Source organism: Vombatus ursinus, unplaced genomic scaffold (assembly GCF_900497805.2).
Source record: "Vombatus ursinus unplaced genomic scaffold, bare-nosed wombat genome assembly UNPS02014841.1, whole genome shotgun sequence".
Lineage (NCBI taxonomy): Eukaryota > Metazoa > Chordata > Mammalia > Diprotodontia > Vombatidae > Vombatus > Vombatus ursinus.
In genome coordinates this window covers 7,325,726-7,349,307 of record NW_020954619.1, presented here as the reverse complement: position 1 = coordinate 7,349,307, position 23,582 = coordinate 7,325,726, and the positions used below count along the sequence as shown (strand labels likewise).

The following is a 23,582-nucleotide window of genomic DNA, read 5'->3' as shown; positions in this document are numbered from 1 at the left end:
CATATCGTTGCTCTGACACTAGCTAACTATGTGGCCTCGGTCAGGTCACTTCACCCCTATGAAGCCTCCAGTTTTCTGACCTGTAAAACTAATGATCTCTAAGGTCCAATTCAGGGCAGGGAAAATATGGGCAGAAATGGGAGAAAGGGGACCAGGAGGACAAACTTTACCTCCTTCCTTTACCATCTTGCCCAGGGCTGTCTCTGAGCCAAAAGTCCATTACTAGATGACTTAAGGAGGGATTAATCACCATGGAAAGCCTACCCTTTGTAGCATTTTCTGTTTCCTGTGCCTCTGTTTTCCTATTGACCCAGCAAGATCCCTTGTGTTTTTCAGAATGCGGAAGCGAGCTATGACTTCAGCAGCAATGACCCTTATCCTTACCCTCGCTACACAGATGACTGGTTTAACAGGTAAACTGGGCACTGTTGGCTCCCCTGCCTTCACCTTAGGTTTTCAGGAGATTAGAAGGCTTAGCTGATACTGACAAAGTACCCTCCATCCTTAAATGAGTTGTATACTTTCTTTCTGAACAGCAGCGACTCTCTAAATCATTGGAAGATTGGGGGTTGTGACCATCCAATTGATTTTATTTGAAGACTGCAGATCCTTAAAGAATATCTTTCCATCATTTCAGTCTATTGAGTTATGACATAGAAATTATATGTCACTTTGGGCAATTGAAGGCAAAAGAAAATGACTGGGGAGGTAGAAATTCTAGGAAATTCCCTTCCTGCCCTCTGTGAGAGGATGCTAAATGACTGCAGCCCTACAGTAAGATAGAGAAAAAACAAAACTAGCCTAGGGAAGCATGGTAGAGGGTGGAGAAACACTGACTCTGGGGTCAGAGGGTCTGGATTCAAATCTTATCTCTCATCTCCATGTGACTTTAGCCAAGTACTTTATCTTCTAGGCCTCTGTTTCCCAATCTGTAAAATGAGCAGGGGTAGGGAGGAGGGGCAGAACTAGATGATCCCTTAGCTCTCTCCATGCTACAGCCCCATGATCCTACTTATTGTTCCTTAAACATGGAATCTCTCCAAGATACTGGCTATTCTCCATACTTGGAATGGACTCCTTCCTCACCTCTTCATCTTGGAATTCCCTGACTTCCTTCAGGACTCAGCTCTTGTGCCACCTCCTATGGGAAGCTCTTCTGAACCATCCCTCACCCCTCACCCCACCCCCTCCCCCCCACCCCCACCCAGCCAATTGTCAGTGTCCTCTAATTCCTCCTCAAATTATCATGTGTATACTTATCTGAGAGGCAGCATGGTAATGTGGATAGCGAGCTGGCCACAGAAAACAGGAAGACCTGGGTTCGGGTCCTCTGATATATACTGACTGTGACACCCTGGGCAAGTCTCTTAACATCACAATATTCTAGATAACTCTCTAAGATTAAAAGTTGCGGTGAAGGTGCTGACATGCATGGGTAGAGGGAATTGCCTTACCTGGAAGCACCCCATATTAATGAAATTATATGTCCAGTCCTTATATTTATCTGTTTACATGTTGCATTCCCTTCCCAAAAAGGAATGTAAGCTCCTTGAGAGCAGACTCTTTTTTTTTTTTATTCTCAGTGCCCAATACAGTGGCTAAGCAAATAATAAGCATTTAATAAATGATTATTTGGGACTGGACAAACTGTTTCACAGAACTGTTGCACTGTGTTCCATACTACACATGCAAATAGACACTGGGACAATGGCCACGTATTTTGAATCCCAGATATAACTTTTTAAATGATTTGTCTTTTTTCAAATAATTGCATCTTTATGCAGCCTGCCTGTGACTGGCAGAGACCCAGCAGTATCTAGCAGTTGGCACAATGATGCCACTATATCCATCAATCACATGGGTTGGTATGAGCAGAAGTTGCAGTTGGGACAGGGCTCAGAACTGTCATTTTGCTGAATGAACACATAGATGCCACTTCGAAAGATTTTTTTTCTTCTTCACATAGATATCTTGTTTCAGCAGTTTCACGTGAGAAAAATCTAAAAATATGTGTGACTTGCTCAACCACAAGATATAGCAATTTCCAAACATTCTCTAGCACTTTCTTGAATTATAAATTCAAAACTAATGCGAATAACATCTTTGGGTTAATCTTACAGTCATTCAAGAATAAATTACCTTTTTAAAAAAAGTATATGTTATTAATGATTTTAATATAAATGAGTATTTTATAAGGTAGTGAGTTCCCTATCACTGGAGATATTCAAGTAGACTTTGACTAATCATTTGTAGGAGATACTTCAGAGGAAATTCATGTACCTCTGAGGTCCTATCCAACTCAAATACTCTAGGACTTCATGAGTGTCTATTTTCCCATAGCATCTTTCATCTATCATCAGTACTAAGAGTACTGTTCTCATGGAGGACCTGTCTTCCACTTATGCTACTACATGGCCTTGGGCAACGTCACTTCTTTAAATTTCTGTTTTCTCGTTTCTAAACTAAGGATAAGAATATGTGTACTATTTATTGTGAGGTTTAAATTAGATAATGCATGCAAAATGCTGAAAATATGTCATTTTCATTTATTATCTTCTGTAATGAAGATTCCCAAGCCTACAGCATTAAAGGTGGTTTAGTCTTTGTTTTTTGGTCATGTCCAACTCTTTGTGACCCAATTTGGGGTTTTCTTGACAGAGATTCTGGAGTGGTTTGCCATTTCCTTCTCAAGCTCATTTTACAGATGAGGGAACTGAGGCAAACAGGATTAAGTGACTTGCTCAGGGTCACTCAACTAGTAAGTGTCTGAGGTCAGATTTGAATTCAGAAAGATGTCTTTCTGGCTCCAGGTCCAGCGCTCCATCCACCGTGCCACCTAGCTGCCCACTGAAGGTGGTAGATAATGCTTAAGTTGGAGAGTGGGGTAGAAAATGAGGATTAAGAGGAAACTGAATTGGTTTGGTCATGAAATACCCCTGCCTCCGGCCACAACTGCACTGACACCCAGCATCATTGTGATCCTACTTACATACAAAGCCAGGCATTGATCCAGAGATTGGACAAAGATACCATCCCAGGATGTTCTGTACTTAAAAAAAAAAAAAAAAGATGCATGTCCTCCAACGTAGCACCAGGCACTAATAGATATTCCAAAAAAAAGGGTTTTTTTATGGATTGAGACCCTCAAAAAAAGTAGAAATATGAAATTCTGACTCATCCATCTTCCCCATCTAAAACCCATTCAACTAAATCTTTCTGAGACAACATATTCAAATGGTGCTCTAAAAAAATCAAGTAAGTAAAAGTGGAAATTTGCATTTTAAGTTTGATATCCTCAAAAGGATAAAATTTTCTCAAAGTTTGAGTTTAATTGAAGTTCAAAGCTTCAATAAGGGCCCATTCCTTCTCAGCCCCTTAGGATCAGTTATCATCTCTGTGCAAATGACCCCCAAATCTACATGTCTAGTCGTTAACAGGTATGTAGTAAGTGCTTTTTATGTACCAGGTACTGTGCTAAGTGCTGGGGAGTCAAAGAAAGGCAAAAATAATTCTTGCCCCCAAAGAGCTTAAATTCTAATTCAGGGGACAATTGTAAATAAATAGTTACATACAAGATACATACAGACTAGATAGAAGGTTAGTAACCTCAGAAGGGACAAGCTCTAGCAGCTGGTGGGGAGCAGGGGAGAGAAGACCAGAATAGTCCTCCTCCAGGAGATTAAATTTGAGCTGATTGTTTTATTTTGTTTTTTTCAATTTATGGAATAAAGCAAGCATTTCCATAACATAGTACAATATAAAAGATGATTGCACATGAAACTGCAAATCTACTATCACAACTTGCTATTCCTTTCAAATATACAACAAAATTATCATGTACATTTTTTTCTACCTTCCCCCCTTGCCCTAGAGATGGCTACCATTAGACACAAATAGGTATATATGTATATGTATATACATATATATAATTATTCTATCCATGCTTCTATTAGTCCTTTCTTTGGATGCACATAGCGTCTTTCTTCATACATCCTTTGTAGTTAATTTGGGTATTTATGATAGACAAAATAACTTATTTGCTCAAAGTTGTTCTTAAAACAATATTGCTGTTACTGTATACAATGTTCTCTTGGTTCTGCTCATTTCACTCTTCATTATTTCATGCAAGTCTTCCCATGTTTTTCTAAGATCATTGAGCTCATCATTTCTTGTATCACAGTAGTATTTTATATACCACAACTTGTTCAGCCATTGAGCTTATTCTTGAAGGAAACAAGGCATTCTAAGAGATGGAGGGTGAAGAGGAAGAGTATTCCAGGCAAGTAAGACAGTCATTGTGATGCGATAGAAATAAAAGATGGAGCATCAGGTGAAAGGAACAGGATGCAGGCCAGCATGGCTAGATGACAGAGTGGAATAAAGTATAAGAAGGTGGGAAAGGTAGAGATAGGCCAGGCTGTGCAGAGCTTTAAATGTCAAATCCAGGATCCAGTGTCAAATACAAGGCCCACAACATTCCTGAGTGTGACTTGAACCAGATTAAAAAGTAATTCAGAAATATTTAACAAAATTTCAGATGTGTGTGTGTGTGTGTGTGTGTGTGTGTGTGTGTGTGTTTCTAAGTCAATGTGTGGTCTACAGGGATCCTTATGTACAATTTAGTGGCTTCCATTTCTAGGTAATAATAAAGTATCCAACCCTCCTTTCTCTCCTGAGTGCCAGTCTCATTACCTGCTGGATGTCCCCTAGGTATCTCAAACAAAACATGGCACGCCACCTTTCCTTTAAAACCACCCTTCTTTCTACCTTCCCTATCTCTATAGAGAACTTGACCTTCCTTCTAGTCACTCACATATTCAACCTTGCTGTCATCTTGCCTAAAAGTGGCAATCCTGTCTCCACAGCCTGTCTCATATTGATACCCTACTGTCTACTCACGTAGCTTCCTCTTGGAATCCCTACCTTCTTTCAAAGCCTAATTCAAGAGCAACTTTCTATCATGAGGCTTTCTTGATTCCCCCAGTGGCTAGCATTCCCCAACTTCTGAAACTACTTTGAGCTTATATTGTGGATATATGTATGTGAATGTGTGTGTATAGTGTGTATATGTATATGTATATTTAAACTTATATTGTGTGTATATTATATATAGTATATATATATATGCATGTGTATATATGTGTGTACCAATGCGTGTGTATACCTACATTGTGTATGTACGTATGTGTATATATACACATACACACATACACACATATATGAGGCAGCTAGGTGGTACAGTAGGTAGAGGGCTGGGCCTGGAGACAAGAAGACTCATCTTCCTAAGTTCAAATCTGACACTTAAGAGCTGTGTGACCATGGGCAAGTCACTTAACCCTGTTTGCCTTAGTTTCCTCATCTGTCAAATGAGTTGGAGAAGAAAATGGCAAACCACTCCAGTATCTTTGCCAAGAAAACCCCATAATGGGGTCATGAAGAGTCAGACATGACTGAAACAACTGAATGACATATATATACATATACATACACATATATACACACGTGTTATGCATATATACACACATTTGTGCATATATGTATTTGTATGTGTATATGTTATATCCCTCTAGTAGAATGTAAGCCCCTTGAAGGGCAGAGACTGTTTCATTTCTGTCGTCCTATAGCCAGTTCCCAGCACAGTGCCTGGCACATAATAGGAACTTAACTAGTGTTCTTAAATTGATTTGACACGACAAGTTTGACTTAACAAGGCACATAAGTGCCCACTCTGTACAAGATGCTGTCCTAGGCTCTGGGCCACTGGGCTAGGGCTAATGCTAAGTACAAGATTCATCACTGTCATTGAAATCATCATCAATAATCCTTAAGTGATTATCACACTTACCATTGGACAGAGTTTTTTATAAAATGTGAACTCTACTTCCTAGATCTGACATTGTGAGACAGACAGCACTCATTTAGAAGAACCTATTAAAGAAATAAGGCTAACAGGAAGAAAACCTACTTCCCTTTTCCTGTTTGTCAGATTGCTGTGAATACATCCCCATGTGTTATCTATCAATAAATATTGTAACATGTTAGACTCAGACTCACACAACTTATAGTTCATTTTGGCCCATGTATCTTTCTCAGGTATATTTATTTGTCCTTAGAAATTACTATGTCTTTTTTGATCTTCATGTCACCTTTGTCCCAATTTATTGCAATTTATCCTCATCATAACATCGCTTGCAATTAACCAGATTTGGATGTACAGAGAATTGTATTATCTTCCTCCAACATAAAAATTACATACTTGTATAACACAGCATGTGATATTATCTATTACAACAAATATTTACTATTCAGCACTTTTAACTTTTCAAATTGATTTTACACCCATGATCTCATAAGATAGATAATAGTAAACATGGAAAAGGTTTCACTCTTTTAATCACACCACTTTTGAATGCTATCTCAGATTTACCATAATATTTCTTATTTGTTAATTGGATTCTAAATTCTATTCCTGCATTCCCATATGTAAGCAATCTCTCCCAAGTCATCATCTGCCATTTCTTTTTTATCAGTGACTTAGATCAAAGTACAATTGGCTCATTTATCCAATTTGCAGCTAAAATAACACTGGGAGGGATGGTCCACACAGTGGAAAACAGCACAAATGTGAAAATATCTCAACAGTGTAGTAATATGGACGAAATTTAGATGAAATTAGATAGGAATCAATACAAAGTCTTTCACTTGGGTTCAAAAAAACCCATAAATACAAAATGGAGGAGGTATAACTAGAGAGCAGTTTATTTGGGAGGGAAAAATATCTGGGGTCTTAGTGATCCACAAGCTCGTATGACTCAACAGTCTGACATAGAAGCCAAAAAAGTTAATATAATCTTAGACCATTACAATTGGTATAGTGCCCAGAATGTGGAAGATGATAGTCCCACTATCCGCTGCCCTGGTCAGACCACACCTGGAATATTGTGTTTGATTCTGAGAGCTTCATTTTACAAAGGACGTTGTTAACATAGAGCATAGCAAAACAACAGGGTCCAAAATAGTTGAGGGATTGGAGGCCAGATCATAAGGTTGAAGGACCTGGATATGTTTGGTCTAGAGAAGAGTTGGGGGAATACAATAGTTATATGTCTTCAAGTATTTGATAGGCTATGACATAGAAGAAAGATTTGACTTGTCATGCTTGATTTCAGGAGGCAAAACTAGGAGCAATGGTAGAGAGTCACAAAGAGACAGATTTTAGATGTTTATATGGATAAAGGCATCTGTGTGAGGAAAAACTTCCCAACTAGACATATCAAAAAGTGGAATGGGATGCCTCATGACATAATGAATTCCTCCTCAACAGAGGTCTTCAAGTAGAGAACAAGAAAGACAATTCCTATTTGGATAAAAGTTGGACTAACTAGTCTCTGAGGATTCTTTTTTTATTTTACTTATTTTGTTCTGAACTTAAGAAATAAAATACAAATCTGTACTCCACAGTGTAATGAGAACACTTTTAATTCCACCATTGATTTTTTTGAAATATTAAATAACCTTACCCTAAAACTAACACACAACTTGATTGGTTTGATTCATTAGGAGCCATGTTCCATATCTGGTCCAATAGATCATTCAGAGTCTAAAGGTTCAAATAAATCATCCTTTTAATAAAAATATATCCATATGCCCTCAAGTAAAAACAGTTCCCAAGAAGGTTAAAAAGCAGTTCACAGGAAAATAAAAGCCAGCAAAAGCTCCTGATGGGGAAGTTAAAGCAAGAAAGTTCTCTAGGGTCTCAAGAGCTCCCTGCCAGAGTCTTAGATCTAACTTTATATCTTCCACACCCCAAAGGACCCATAGCTGGGTCCCAAATCAATCCATCTAGGGGCAAAGTTAACTCAAACCCAAATCTGCTCCATAATTTATTCACTCACAACATTCCTGGCTGGTGTCATGAGAGTGTGGGGAGATAATTAATTCAGTGCTCTTCAGTTCCTCCGGTATCCTGGCCCAACACCAGCATCTGAGAAATCTAGAGAGAGATTCACTCTTGGGATTGGTCCAGGGCAATGTAAGGGGGAAAATGTCCCTCCCTTAACCTTCAGTCTCTTACCACAAAATGAATATTTCCTTGACATCCTGAACTCCTTTCTTTGCAACTTCTCTATGTTTCTTAGGGACTTTCAGGAGAACATCAATGTTGACCATCACACTGATTGCTAGCTCTGAAGCCAGCCACCATTCTCTTACAAAGGAATCAAGGACAATCAATCAAATATATTTATTGAACACTTCATACATGCTCAGCACAATTCCAGACATTTCAGGAAATACAGCCTCTATCTTAGAAAAATTTATAGTCAAGGAGGATCTGTGGTACAGCCGAAAGAACAGTACCTTGTGAGTCAAGAGATGTACTCTCTAGATATCTAGTCCTGGTTCTCCCAAATACCTGCTGTGTGACTCTTTATGAATCCCTGGGCTTCTCACAGCTTCTCTTTCTTTATGAAATGAAAGGATTAGACTAGCTGAATGCTAGGTCCCTTTGAAATTTAACATTCTGTGATCCTAAAACACAATTATTACCCATGAACCAATTAGAGAACAATGGAATAATATAATTATATACTTAAGTGCTAAAGCACAGAATAGATATGTGATTGAGTGCTAAATTATGTTACTAAGTGATATAGGAGTTCACCTCTATCTACCCTTTGGCATGGTGGATAGAGTTCTGGATCTGGAGTCAGAATACTTAAGTTCAAATCCTATCTCAGATACTTACTAGGCTATGTGATCCTGGGCAAGTCACTTAACTTCTGTCTACCTCAGTTTCCTTATCTATAAAATGGGGATAATGATAGCACCTATTCCCCAGTGTTGTGAGAATCAAGTGAGATAATGTGTATTGCACTTTGCAAACTTTAAGGCACAATATAAATGCTAACTATTATTAACATTATTATAATTATTAGGGAAGGCTTCATAGAGAAAGTAAGATTTCAATTCCATTCAATAAACATCTATTAAGTGCCTACTATATACCAGATCCTGTACTAAGTCTTGACAAATTTGAAGAATAGGAAAGATTTGTGTAAGTGGAAGGGGGAGGAGTGGGCATTCAAGACTAGAGAAGGGTCAACTAGGTGGCACAGTGGATAGAGCAATGGCCCTGGAGTCAGGAGGACCTGAGTTCAAATCCCGCCTCAGACACATAAAAACCCTCACACAGATGCCTTTATCCATATAAACATCTAAAATCTGTCTCTTTGTGACTCTCTACCATTGCTCCTAGTTTTGCCTCCTGAAATCAAGCATGACAAGTCAAACCTTTCTTCTTTAGGTTTGCCTATTCTTAACAAAAGGCTCTTCAAAATCAAACATGCTTCAGTGAAAAAAAGTTTAATGGACACATAGTTTTCTTATTTGGAAATGCTCCTATTATTATCATTCAAACTAGTTAACAACACAGATGGATGTCTACGTGTTCCAATTGTCTTTTCCTCAGTTCTCTACATATGCCTTAAATGCCTTCTTAGTGAATTTACTGTCATTTCTTGATGGTGGGTACCACACCTGGTTCAAGGCTTTCTGTTTAATATGCAAGATGTTATTCACCCACTGGTGCTTAATAAATATTTGTTGATGATACTGATGACATTTCAGTAATGTTGGCCAGCTTTCCCTTGTCAAAGGAGTGCTCGCTATGCAAGACAGATTTTATAGACAGCACAGTAATGGGATACAGATCTGTAACACACAGGTCAACATTGACTGGAAGATGAACGAAACCTAATGAATATTGGCAAAATGTGGGTTAGAAACCCACGGAACAGTAGGCAGCCTCAAGATGATCAGGGGCTGAACATGTTTGATGTCAAAGAATTTCTGAGAAGTCTAATAGTGGCAGACTCATTAACCAACCAACCCATGTTTATTTAGAGTCATACGTGTTTGAGATCACCCCTGAAGTCCTATCCAGCTTCCAGTCAAGTGGGACTGGGGCAACTCCCGTTTCTCAAAGGCTTTGTTAGCAGAGTGACCCTGGGTGTCACTTAACCTCAATTGCCTCCAAAAAAAAAATGGTTAAAAAAAAAGACTAGAGAAACAGGTGTAGGCCACAATTGGAGCACATTTATATAGGAGTTCCCTTCTCCCCTCTGGACTCAGGGAATTCTCTTCTCCGGTACTCAGGGGAGAATCAAACACAGTACATTCTCTAAGACTGAAACCATGTCAATGGCCACATCAGGCAGCCCCAACCTACTGTGCAAGCCCTGGAGTAAAAAAAAAGTTAATTTTCCTGCTCTCAATGTTGGCACCAAATTTCCAATAACAGATTTCCATTAATTGGACAAGAAACTCTTGAGACATGCTTATTTCAACCCTAGTTGAATCATCAATATAAAGCTGATTGATGCTGATGGCAATTCTCTTGCTATTGACAATCGAAACTAGACTGCCTGCTGCCAAGATAGGGTAAGGCATGTTAACTACTAAGAGGTGAGAGACCTGGGAGCAATCTCTGGATGTAGCAAACAGCTTTCAATACTGAGAGCTACTTTCCATTTGCTATAGAGGTTGTAAGATGGAACACAAGAGGGAAAACAATCAAACAGGCATTGGCTTACTTACCCCTTAGGCAACAAAGCATGTTCAGTCGCTGAAGATTTATCCACAGTCTCTCAATATTGTAACATATAGGAACACACCTTAATGGCAGCTACCATCAGCAAACTTGTTTTCCTTCAAGTGTGCCTTTCTTTAATAAGGATGAGTTTAAAACACCAAACTGAGCACTCTTCTTAACCTTTAGGGAAGTGTAAACCTTAGTCAAATGGTTTTTAAGGTATGGGTAGATTCAGATGTCATTGCCTGTGTGGGATTAGATCTTGTGATATCATTGCTTTTGCAGAAGAACAACTTTATTCTGCAGTAAGCCCCTTGATAATTATACCCAGCGGCTGCACAACTGGACTTTGTTCTAAATGCAGTTGGAAACTTTCGGGAAGGAGCTACAGAGCTGGTTGCTACAATCAGAAAAGGTGGATGAACAACAAGATACAATGAAGTTATTACCTAGGTTGTCATGGGAAAATTAATACACATCCAAATTAATGCAAACATATTTAGGAGTAAAGACAAAGAACATAGAGGGAAGAGCTGAATGATTTTCTGTGAACCCAGCATTGTATCTTCAACATTTGTGATATTACGTCAATGTGTATATTCCCTCCAACATTTCAATTTCATTCAATTCATCATTTACAAAGTGCCTACTATGTCCAAGGTATTGTGCTAGGTGTTAGGTACGCAAAGACAAAATTTTAAAACAGTCCTCACCTCTCAAGAAGTTTACCTTCATTTGAAGGATACATGTAAACAGGGGGCCATCTCCACTCATCCTGATCTATATCTGGCCACTGGACCCAGATGGCTCTGGAGGAGAAAGTAAGGCTGGTGACCTTGCACAACCCTCCCTCACTTAAATCCAATTCACTTGCAAATCGTGGCATCACCTTCCTGATGTCAGGGTACTCTTCGAGAACAGAAGACCGACAACAATGTGTAAGTAAGTAAGGTCAATGCAGGATAACTATAAGAGAAAGCACTGTCAACTAGAGACATCAGGAAAGTCTTCATGTAGGAGGCTGCAACTCCACAGAGTTTTAAAGGATGTTAAGGACTCCAAGAAGCAGAAGATAAAAAAGTGAATGAAGTCTAGGTGTGGAGGAAGATTTGCACAAAAGTAAACAGGTAGTAACTGGAATGCTGGGTTCAAGAAACAGCAACTAGGCCAGTTTGGCTAAGATGTGGAATGCATAAAGTGAAGCAATATAAAATAAGTCTGGAAAGACAGGCTGGAGTCAGGCTGGGAGGGGCTTTAAATGTCAAGCAGAGAAGTTTGCATTTTACCCTAGAAACAATGGGGGACTACTAGAAAATTTTAGGGGTATGGTCAGCCTGCGCAGAAATGCAGTTTGTTACCCCCTTTAAAACTTAATAGATGGCCTTCAAGGCTTTCTATGGCCAAAAATAATCCTGTGGCCAGACTAGTGATGAGCCAATCTGAACAGAGATAGGCTAGTTCTTAGACAACAGACATATGGTTCCTCACTAGGTCCATACTCGTAACCTTTCCAGTTTGGTGGAACTTCTCTTCCAACGTTGAAAAAGTATACTGGGAATAGGGGGAGAGGGTGTGAAAAGTGTATTTTAGTACTTGAAAGACTGTCACATGAAAGATGGTTTAGACTTGTTTCATTTGTCCCAGAGAGCAGAACTTGGAGCTATGGGTGGACATTGAAAAGAGACCAATTTAGGATTGATTTAAGGAAAGACTTCTTATTATTAGGACTATCCAAAAATGTGGGTCATCTTAGGAGGTAATAGTAATAATAATAACAACTAGCATCTAGATCATGCTTTAAGCTTTGTAAAGCATTTAACACATATAATCTTATTTAATCCTGTTATCAATCCTGTGAGGTAGATAGTATTATTGCCCCTATTTTACAAACGAGCAAAATGAGGTTGAAGGAGATTTAAGTGACTTGCCTAGGGTCATATAATCAGGAAGTAGATCACTAAGGCAATATTTGAACCTGTGGGATTTCCTTCATTAGAAAGTCTTCAAGCCAAGCCTGGGTGACCCTTTGCCAAGGGGATTAAAATAAGAATTGTTTTCCTGTTATGGATTGAATGAGATAGTCACTAAAGCCCCTTTCAACTTTGAAGTCCTGTGATTCTGTGAGTTCCCAAAACTTTTGCTCTGCTAACAAAGCCTTTGAGAAACGGGAGTTGCCCCAGTCCCACTTGACTGGAAGCTGGATAGGACTTCAGGGGTGATCTCAAACACGTATGACTCTAAATAAACATGGGTTGGTTGGTTAATGAGTCTGCCACTATTAGACTTCTCAGAAATTCTTTGACATCAAACATGTTCAGCCCCTGATCATCTTGAGGCTGCCTACTGTTCCGTGGGTTTCTAACCCACATTTTGCCAATATTCATTAGGTTTCATTCATCTTCCAGTCAATGTTGACCTGTGTGTTACAGATCTGTATCCCATTACTGTGCTGTCTATAAAATCTGTCTTGCATAGCGAGCACTCCTTTGACAAGGGAAAGCTGGCCAACATTACTGAAATGTCATCAGTATCATCAACAAATATTTATTAAGCACCAGTGGGTGAATAATATCTTGCATATTAAACAGAAAGCCTTGAACCAGGTGTGGTACCCACCATCAAGAAATGACAGTAAATTCACTAAGAAGGCATTTAAGGCATATGTAGAGAACTGAGGAAAAGACAATTGGAACACGTAGACATCCATCTGTGTTGTTAACTAGTTTGAATGATAATAATAGGAGCATTTCCAAATAAGAAAACTATGTGTCCATTAAACTTTTTTTCACTGAAGCACATTTGATTTTGAAGAGCCTTTTGTTAAGAATAGGCAAACCTAAAGTTCATTAAAAAAAATTTACAAATCTGTTATTAGTTGTCATGTCAATGTATCACTTCTGTGATGCATGAAGGCTAAAAGACGGATTGAACCCCTCCATACCTATCCCTACAGACTAATTCTGAAATTATCTCAAGAACCAATTAAATTTAGAGTGCTTTAAAAATAGCTCATCTTCCTTCTTTTGATGTAAACAAAGAGACTGACGTAATCCTGTATTAGATCAAAAGCTACAACTGTTATCCTTAAATGAATAATAGACCACATCAAAGTAAAACCCATTCAATTTAGTTTACTGATCTGAGCCATTTTGGAAACATTATAGAAAGCATTCTCTTTTTCTACATAATTACACACACCTATATTCTTTATATCCTTCCCCGGCCATAAAAAAACATAGTTGGATTTAGTCATGAATTTTATGTTATAGTGAAAATTAGAAAAATTGTGTCACTCTATTACAATACTCTTTCCCATATGCCTTGTTTTCCCATTATCCCATATTTGTGCGTAATATAAAAGGCAATGGTGTGTTGCTTAACCAGTGCTAGCTATTTTTAAAGATAAAGAAACATATGGCATAACATCAAGAGCAAATGCATTGATGCATGAATTGCTTAATAGATGTTGAGCCCCCAAGTATGCCTAAAATAGTTGGGAACATAAATATGATGGTGTGGGTTGGTTTTCATATGTTTATGTCATGGCTAGAGTCCAAAGCTGTCACCATCAAGATTAGATATTTAATCTTTTCATCTACCAGAATGGGAGGTTAAAGATAGAAATATCATGCTAAAGACCAAAATATTATAGGAGGAAAAATTGTGCCTAACTCACCAAAATGCTGACTTTTCAGACACATTTGCCTGTTCATTCTAACATGGTTGATGTCAAACTAGATTATCTTTCCACTGTAGCCACAGAAATTAAAATATATATATATATGAAATAGTAGAGAAAATAAGGATAATGATAGAACTGGAAAAGAAAACTGACTTCTATCAATTTTTCAAGGGACTTACTTCTTCTAGTCTATGCCTACAGTAGGCTGACTTTCAGGAAGACTAAAATGGAGTTGAATGAGTTGAGATGACAGCCTCCATAGATTTAGGCTTTCTTCTCCCTTATGCTGGGAGAAATGAAGTTAGGAAGAGATTTAGCAGACCATGCCCATTTTGAAGCTAAATCAAAATTGAATGGTTTTTGATTTAATGGTGTGGCTCATATCCAGAGCACCTTCACAAAATCACATACCATAAAACAGATGATGAGAAGCTCTGCTAGTAGTTTGAGGAGCTATTGAAGAAACCTTTTCACAGCTTCTGACTTCAAAATGATAACATAATACTGTGTGGAACCAAAGCCCTGTTACTGCTCTTAACTCTGATAACTTCTGACAGAAGGGACAATGGTGCCACTAAGTTGGCCATCATGGTATATACTATGTAGTCTCCTAACCACCTTTTGCTGATCAGGAATTCTAGGCTAACATATGTTAAGAAGGTCAGAAGAGCTCTTGATCAATAAGTCCATGACTACTTGGTTAATAAAGATAAATAAGGATCCATTTGGGGTGGGTCTTGAACAATCTGCAAAATCAGAGATCCCTGCTTCCCCATTGGCAAATTCTGAGCAACTGGATGTGAGGCCGAAGTAGTACCCACCACCTCCTGTCTTCTCCATAAAACCTTCCCTTACCTGCCTAGCCCACACTTACTTATTCTTCCAAACTCCTCTACTATTAAGACCTCAACCAATGGTTCTAGGTAAGCCTAAGCATACCCACATAATCCGCTCCCAGAATCTTCTCCTGAAATCACACCCAGGAATCCCAGTCACAAATATACCAAAGTATACACATAGAATACCCACTTGAATCCCAGAACAGAATAAAAGAAAGCAAGGCACCTTAAAGCACAGTATCAGCTATTTGAAAAGTCCCTCCTCCCACCCCCACCCTCATACAATGTTTGTGTCTGATTCTTCCTGACCCCATTTGTAGTTTTCTTGGCAAAGATATTGGAGTGTTTTGCCATTTCCTTCTCTAGCTCATTTTACAGATGAGGAAACTGAGGCAAATAGGGTTAAGTGACTTGCCCAGGGTCATACAACTAATGTTTGAGGATTGATTTGAACTCAGGACTTCCTGACACCAAGTCCAGAGCTCTAACCACTGTGCCACCTAGCTGTCCCTGTTTCACACATGCCTATTCAAGCAATGCAACCTTTCACTGCCGCCCTTCATGGCAACAACTCCTTAACCCAAGCTCTTCAGATTCAGCGTCTTCTTGGTATCTAGAAATACAGAGACAAGAAAGTCAGACTTTCTCACTACATAGCAGGAGGCTATGACAGCAAGTGTTATTTTCACATCTTCTCAATTCCACAGCTAGATTATAAAATCCTTCAAAGCAGGGAATGGGGGTGGGAGGAGAAGTGGGAAGAGAGATGACTGAAACATCTTTCTAACCATCCGACATACCTGGCTCAGTGTCTTGTACTTAGGAGGTGCCCAATAAATATCTGATGGTAGACTATAAAAACAAAGAAAAAAAACACAGGTTTCTAGAACCCTTTTTGTTAGAAGGTTAGCTGTTTTTTCAGTGAAGCTGTGGGCTGGGCAAGGCAGCAGAGGCTGTCCTGGGCCAGAGGAAAGGTAGAGAGGACCCTGTTTGTCTCAAGTCTGAACTCAGAATTTCTTATAGCCCCTGAAGACTCTCCCAAGAGTCCCCATGGCACTTGAGTTGGCCCTGCTTTGGGATTCCAACCCCCTGACTACAAACTTGAGGGTATCCCTCCAGCCTCTTTCCTACCTCCAGGCCTATAAGTTATAGATCATATACCTTCTTTGAAGTGATATATGCTGTGCTGCATCCCTAAGTAGGGGAGTTGCTGCTGCTATTTCCTTTTCACGAATTCTGTATGGTTTGTCTGCAGCTGCCATGTTTCCAACAATTCTGTCCATGTCTGTCTAACCCCCATCCTTGTGGCTCCCATTCCGGTCCTTTGAGCCCCTCTAGAGTTTGTAGGACTGTGGTTCAATGCTCTTAAAGACCCTGCTAAAGTGACTGGGCGTGATGCCCCAGTCTACTGTGACTGCTGACACACCCCAGAAAGTTTGGTCATGGAACCCAAGGCATCTTCACTGCCGTGGAGGTATAGATGGCTGGATATGGAAGCATCTCATGCATAGACCCATACTTATAGTAGGGTGCCATGTCTATTTTCAGTCAATTTTACTGGGTCCATCCATTCAGAGACTTTCAGCATCCTTGACATTTTGAAGAAGGTGTCCAGGGCTCTAACATACTCCTACCGGTTAACATCATGTTTACTCATGTAGCCAGTTAGAGAAGGTGCAGCATTTGACCTTCAAGGTAATAATTGGGAGACATTAAAGATTTTTTTTTTAAGTAGAATAACCTGTTGAAAATGGCATTTGAAAGAGATTGTCCTGGAAGATTGTTCTTTATAATTTATATTACATTACATACCTTTACAATTCATCTCTTATTTTGTCCCAATATAGACCCTCTGTTCCAAATCAGTCAATATCCTTACTAGCCACCACACCTAGCCTGCTCACTCCCTTATGGCATTGCCTCTGTCTGAAATGACCTCACTCTTTTCTCTGTCAATCTATGCCTATGACTTCCTTAAAGTCTGGGCTCAAGACTCACCTTCAACAAACCTTTCTTGAGTTAAAACAAGCCCCTATCAATGAATTCTTTTACTTTGCATTACTCGGCAGTCATGTGGATAGACAGCAAAAGTTAGAGTCAAAAAAATCTGAATTTAAATAGACATTTATTTAGCTGTATGATCCCAGGCAAGTCATTTAATCTTTCTCAACCTCAGTTTCCTCATCAGTAAGAATTTTTAAAATAATACCTACTGAAATAAGATAATATACATAAAGCACCTTGAGAAACTAAAGCACTATATAAATGCTAGCTGTAATTATTCTTGGGGCAGCTAGGTGGCACAGTAGATAGAGTGCTGGACCTGGAGTTAGGAAGACTTCTCTTCCTAAGTTCAAATCTGGCCTCAGACACTAGCTGTGTGACCCTGGGAAAGTCACTTGACCCTGTTTGCCTCAGTTTCCACATCTGTAAAAATGAGCTAGAGAAAATGACAAACATTCCAGTATCCTAGCCAAGAAAACTCCAAATGAGGTCAAGAAGAGTCAGACACAACTGAAAAATGACTGAACAACAAAAAATTATTATTATTGTATTCCTTTATCATATACATATAATTTCTACTTCATTTTCCGGCATGAGAGATGACATTGCACTAAGTAACTGAATCCCCAGAACACTGCAAGGTCTCTCTCCTTAATAAGAACCATGATTACCCAAAAGAGATCAAATCAATAGCCTATACAGGAAAAAATAAATGTATGGACAATCACTATTGCCCAAACTGTAGCATGTAGTTGGACGGGCAGTCCATTTATTAGTGCATTGGTACATATATCTGTGCCAAGCATTGCAGATGGACAATGAGTTGTATTCAGAATCAGGGGATGAGATCCAGCTTAATTATGTTTCAGAAATAGAATGATGCTTTTACCAATCTCAAACTGTTCCCCAGCACAAAATTCTCCCCTTTTTAGGAAAATGCTCTTCCAGTTTCACTATACGGTCACAAATCTTGGGGAACTAAACAGAAACTAAAGTCTCTGAGAAATCAGCTCTAGGTGACCTAGACTGGACTAGGTGCAAGTAAGCTCATGTGTATTTCTTATCATGACCTGCATGAAAAGGCTTCCTCCTTAATTGAGGAAAAGTACAAGAGGAAAAGGAGGTGGACTGTGTAGGAAAGGTGAGGGATGCAAGCGGGACAACCCAAGTGCTGCACCTAAAGCAACAATCTGTCAAACAAACCTAGAGAAAGGTCTTTAGAACAGTGAATGTTTCCTCTATAGAGAATTCATGGGAGAAAATGGATGAGAATCACATAGAATAAGAAGACATGAACATGCTGCAATATGTACCAGTGGAGGAAATGTCCATCAATGAGATAACAGGTTCTTTGAAGTATTGAAATGACAACGTATCAGTCATTTTGGTTTTCTGTTTGTTTCATATATCCTTATGTTCTCTCCATAACAACTTTCCTAAGAAAAAAAGTTGTGCTTTCCCATTTGGTCTTCCCCTTATCGCCTAGCACAGTCCTGGGCACATAGTAGGCTCTCAATAGATAAAATACTTCAATTTATTATTAAAATACAGATAGTTCAAGTGACTGCCTTTTCCAAGATTGCCAGTATGCTCCTCACAGGCTAGAAAGCTGGTGTCTCTCTCAGTGAGACCCTGGAATACTGCATGAATTGCTCTCCAGACCACACCTAGACCTGACTTAGCTTCAGAGATCAGTGAAGGCAATGACACCTTCAGGTGATATGCTAACTGCTCACTTTTGATTTGGACAAGGAGTTTATTACTAGATGTTTTTGAGTTAGTGCTGTGAAAAATTAAGCATGGAAGTGAATTCCTACTCATTATTTAAATATCAGGAATTATTCAATCAACTAGCATTTTATTAAGTACTTACTATGTGCTGGGCACTCTGCTAAACACTGGGGATACAAAAAAAAGCAAAAGACAGTCCCTGCTGAACTCCTGGAACTCAAAGTCTAAGTGGGAGATAACACACAAACAAATATGTACAAATAAAATACAAACAGGATAAACTGCAGATAATCTTAGAGTGAAGGTACCAAGATTAAGGAGGATTGGGAAAGTCTTCTTATAGATGGTGAGACTCAAAAGCACCCAGATTATCTGTTTCATCATTTTCAGCAAACTACTTATTTAAATCAGGTCCATTTAAATAACAGTGGCTTGCTTTAAGGTTTAAGGAAAGTGGCTTTCCTCACTATAATCCAATGAAGTGGATGGAGTAAATTTATTTTCTCAGTTTGACAAATGAAGAAACTGAGACACTGAGTAAAATGACTTACCCTGGTCACTCAACTACTAAGGATCAGAAGGAGGACTTGAACCTAGGCCTCCTAATTCCAAGCCCAGCCCTCTTTCCACTATAGCACACTGCCTAAATGATTCGAGATGCTGGATTCTCCTAACAGCATATTATGAGATGTATGCTGGCATATGGACTAAGGCCACCATAAAAGTCATGTCTGTGGTGGACTCTTAGTTATCAGCAAGCTGTGATGAAGTGCCTTCTCAAATCCTCAGGTAAGATTGATAACAAGCCTGAAGGTAACTGGATAAAGGGTGCCTAGCAACCCAAAGTTCTCCCCAGATCTTTTACCACCAAAGGCAGTTTGTAGAACACAACCTGCTGAGTGATTGAAAGGCTTTCTCCTCATGCAATATACATATTTTAGTCTCATTTCTCCTTTGAAGCTTCACAAAAGGATTTCTGAGCCCACAGGACATACAAGCTTTATGGAGAAAGGATTTTTTTTTTCAATTCACTTGTGTGAAGTGAGTCTAATAAGAGATCCCAGGGGTTGTGATTTAAAAAATAAAATAAAATAAAATCAGTATGAAAGCTATGCTTACCCAAACCGTATAACTTAAACATGAAGCTAAACTACACCATTTCTAGGAAATACAATCCATGGGTGCCTTTGTCTGAAGTATCATTTTTAAGCCGTTTTTTGGGTGATAGAAGAAGTATAAACCCTCACTAAGTATTTCCAATAGATAAAGCCTTTCCACACAACTGTAAAAGGAATCAGGCAGAATTTAAAATCTTAATTCATCCATGTTTCCAGATCTCTTTGTCCAATGAATGGTATCACCAATGTTTCATAGTTTCCAAAGTTTGCAAGGCTGAAAAGACAGGCTGCAGTGAAACGGACCTGTGAATCTCCCGGCCATATTCAATTCTCTTGGGATTCCTGAAGACCAGGTCTAAAACTTAACATTTTGGGTAGTTTGGGATTTATATTTAAAATTAGAAACCCAAGATCCCTATCCAACTTTGGCTTATCGTTTTTTAAATAATGATGATGACAATAATGATGATGATGATAACTAATATTTATATAGCACTTACTAAGCACTTTCCACTATGCTAAGCATTTTACAATTATTATTTCATTTGATTCTCACAACAACCTTGGGAGTTAGGTGCTGTTGTTGTCCCATTTTACATATGAGGATACTGAGGCAAACAGAAGTTAAGTGATTTGCCCAAGGTCACACAAACTAGTAAGTATCCTATGCAATCAAAATATAATGTCTTTCCAGACAATTTTTATCAAGAAAACCCTGGACTTGTTGGAAGTTGTGCCTACGAATTGTAGAAGTGAAGACTCAGGCATACCCCCTCCCAGCAGGATTATACTCATGAATCCTAAAACAACCATGAAAATAAACATGAACCCAAATACCAAAGGCTTCAAAATAATCAGGGGAAACCTAAAGAAAATCAGGGAAGGGGGCTGGAAGTAGTCTGCTGGGAAGTCTGCCTGCCTCAAGTCTCTCCCCACTTCAACCCATCCTCCATTCGGCTGCCAAAGTGATTTTCCTACAATGCAGCTCCAACCATATTACCTCCCTACTCAATAAACAGCCACTCACTATTTTCTCCAAACACAAAATCCTCTGTTTAGTATTCAAAGCCCTTCACAACACACATACACACACACACACACACACACCCCTTTCCAGTCTTCTTACACCTTATTCCCCATCACATACTCTTTGGTCTAATGATACTGGTTTCCTTGATGTTCCACAAAGACACTTCAGCTCTGAGTATTTTTGCTGGTTGCACTCCATGCCCTCCAAGAAATGCTTTCCCTCCTAATTTCTGCTTCTTGATTCCTTCAAATCCCAACTCAAATATCATCTTCTACAGGAAGTTTTTCCCAATATCTATTAATTCCAGTGCCTTCCCTCTGTTAATTATTTCCTATTTATCCTGTATATAACTTGTTTGTACATATTTGTTTGCTTGTTATCTCTCCCTTTACATTGTTTTCTACAGGCAGATAATTTTGTTCTCTTAGCCATGGTGAAAGTAGGAAAAGGGGATGGCTAAGGAGAGGAGAATATGTATACTTCATCCTTCAAATAAAAACCTCTACAAAATTACCAATGATAATAATAATGATGATAATGAGTTAACATTTATATCATGTTTAGCATGTGCCAGGCACTGTGCTAAACACTTTACAATTGTTATCTCATTTGCTTCTTATAGCAACCCTGGGAGGTGGGTGCTATCCCTAACCTCCAGATGAAGAAACAGAGGCAAACTGAGGTGAAGTGACTTGCCCAGGGTCACTCAGCTAGTAAATGTCTAAGGCTAGATTTGAACTCATCTTCCTGACTCCAGGCTGGTGTTCCATCCACCGCACCACCTAGTTCTCTGATCTCTTAATTGCCAGATCTAATAGACTTTTCTTAGTTCTCATCCTTCTTGACCTTTCCACATCATTTAACTTGGTTATTCACCATTTCTTCCCCAATTATCTTATATAGGTTTTTTTGTGACAAAGCTGACTACTGATTCTCCTCCTGCCTGTCTGAATACTCCTCCCCATTCTTCTTTGCTGCTTCTTCATCCACATCATGCCCACTAACCATGGGTGTCCCCCAAGCCTCTAGTCTGGTCCCTCTCCTCTTTTCCCTCTATATTTGGTGATTCACTTGGTGATTTCATCAGCTCTCTCAGGTTCCCAGATCTATATATCCAGCTCTAGTCACTCACCTGAGTTCCAGTCCTTCAACCACCTTTTGGACATCTCAAATGGAATGTCTCACAGAAATCTCAAAATTGGCATTTTCAAAACAGAACTCATTATCTTTCCTTATAAAACTTTCACTGTTTCCCAATGTTCCTATTCCTTAGAGAAAATCACTATCTTTCCATTCACAATCTCAGTCTCATTTCTTCACTTTCATCCTACATATCCAGTCCAGTGGACAAATTTTGTCATTTCTTTCTTTATAGCAGTGTTTGGTAGGTACTTAATAATAGTAAGGGGTTAATAAATATTTGGTCATTTATTTATTGATCTCTAATATACATCCCCTTCTCTCCACTCACATAGTCACCAACCAAGTTCAGACCCTCAACATCTTTCACCTGTACTATTGCAATAGCCTTCTAATTGGTGTTTCTGCCTCAAGTCTTTCCCCATTCCAATTTCCATTCCAATCCATCCTCCACAAAGCCACCAAACTGATTTTCCTTTAGTGTAAGCCTGACCACATCACCACCACCACCCATCCTCCTATTAACTCAAGGATCTCAATTACCTCAAGGATCAGAGATAAAGTTCAGTTTGGCAAATCAACCTGAAGCAGTAAGATGTCTCGAGGGAGAGACAGGAGACAGAATGTGCCCAGTGCCCATCGGACTCTGGTGTAGACAGCCCCAGGAATTGCAGTACCCCAGCTCCAGACCATGGACCTTCTTTCTAGTCTGGCCCCCATCTAGTGGAGCAAACCTATGCAGAAAGTATCTGCCATCTCTGTTACCACCAACATGCTTGCTGAGTGACTGACTGATCAACCAATACCAACTCCCACCAACAAGAGAATAAACTCAAGAGCATTGGGAAAAGCCATGCCCCACCCACCCCTGACCCTGCTTCCAACCCAACCCCACCAACACCAACCACTGACCAGCCATCATGGCACAAGAGTCCTGGGGGGGAATAGCAACACCCCCTAGACCATAGACTCACCTTCCAGCCTGGCCCTTGTAGCCTTCATCCAGAGAATCAACTCTTGCCAAGATATGACCTGACAATTTCGCCTGCAGAAGGTAGAGTGCTTGTCTCCTCAATAACCACAGCTACTAACAACTTGGAAAAGAAAGTTCTCATGATCAAAGTCTTGGGCATTTTCAAATGGTTCAACATCAAAAATACCCATCTTTCCACCTACCCTAAAGTCTAGTAAAACTATCCTACTTTCCATTGCTTGAAGAAAGGAAGCACAGTGGATACTGGTCCCGGAAGTCAGGAAGTCTTCATGGGCTCATAGATACTTTTTCTTTCCTTCCTTCTTTCCTTTCTCCTCCTCCCTCCTTCCTTCTTTCCTTCCTTCCTTCCCTCTTCCTTCCTTCCTTCCCTCTTCCTTCCTTTCTTTCTTTTTTCCTTTCCTTTCCTTTCCTTTCCTTTCCTTTCCTTTCCTTTCCTTTCCTTTCCTTTCCTTT

The 23,582-nt window shown here is 39.3% G+C and overlaps 1 protein-coding gene and 1 long non-coding RNA gene across 2 annotated transcripts in view; one reads left to right on the top strand and one right to left on the bottom strand.

The window, feature by feature from the left end:
• Nucleotides 1–23,582, top strand: part of PCSK2 (proprotein convertase subtilisin/kexin type 2) — a 311,848-nt gene that overhangs the window by 221,791 nt on the left and 66,475 nt on the right. The window contains exon 6 of the mRNA XM_027840365.1: nucleotides 337–413. Coding sequence (XP_027696166.1) covers nucleotides 337–413 — 77 coding nt within the window. The remainder of the gene's footprint in view (nucleotides 1–336; nucleotides 414–23,582) is intronic.
• Nucleotides 15,664–23,172, bottom strand: LOC114026658. Its single transcript, XR_003567139.1, has 3 exons — nucleotides 23,110–23,172; nucleotides 15,913–15,964; nucleotides 15,664–15,725 (listed from the first exon to the last, which is right to left on the bottom strand). It is a non-coding gene; the product is annotated as an uncharacterized LOC114026658 (long non-coding RNA).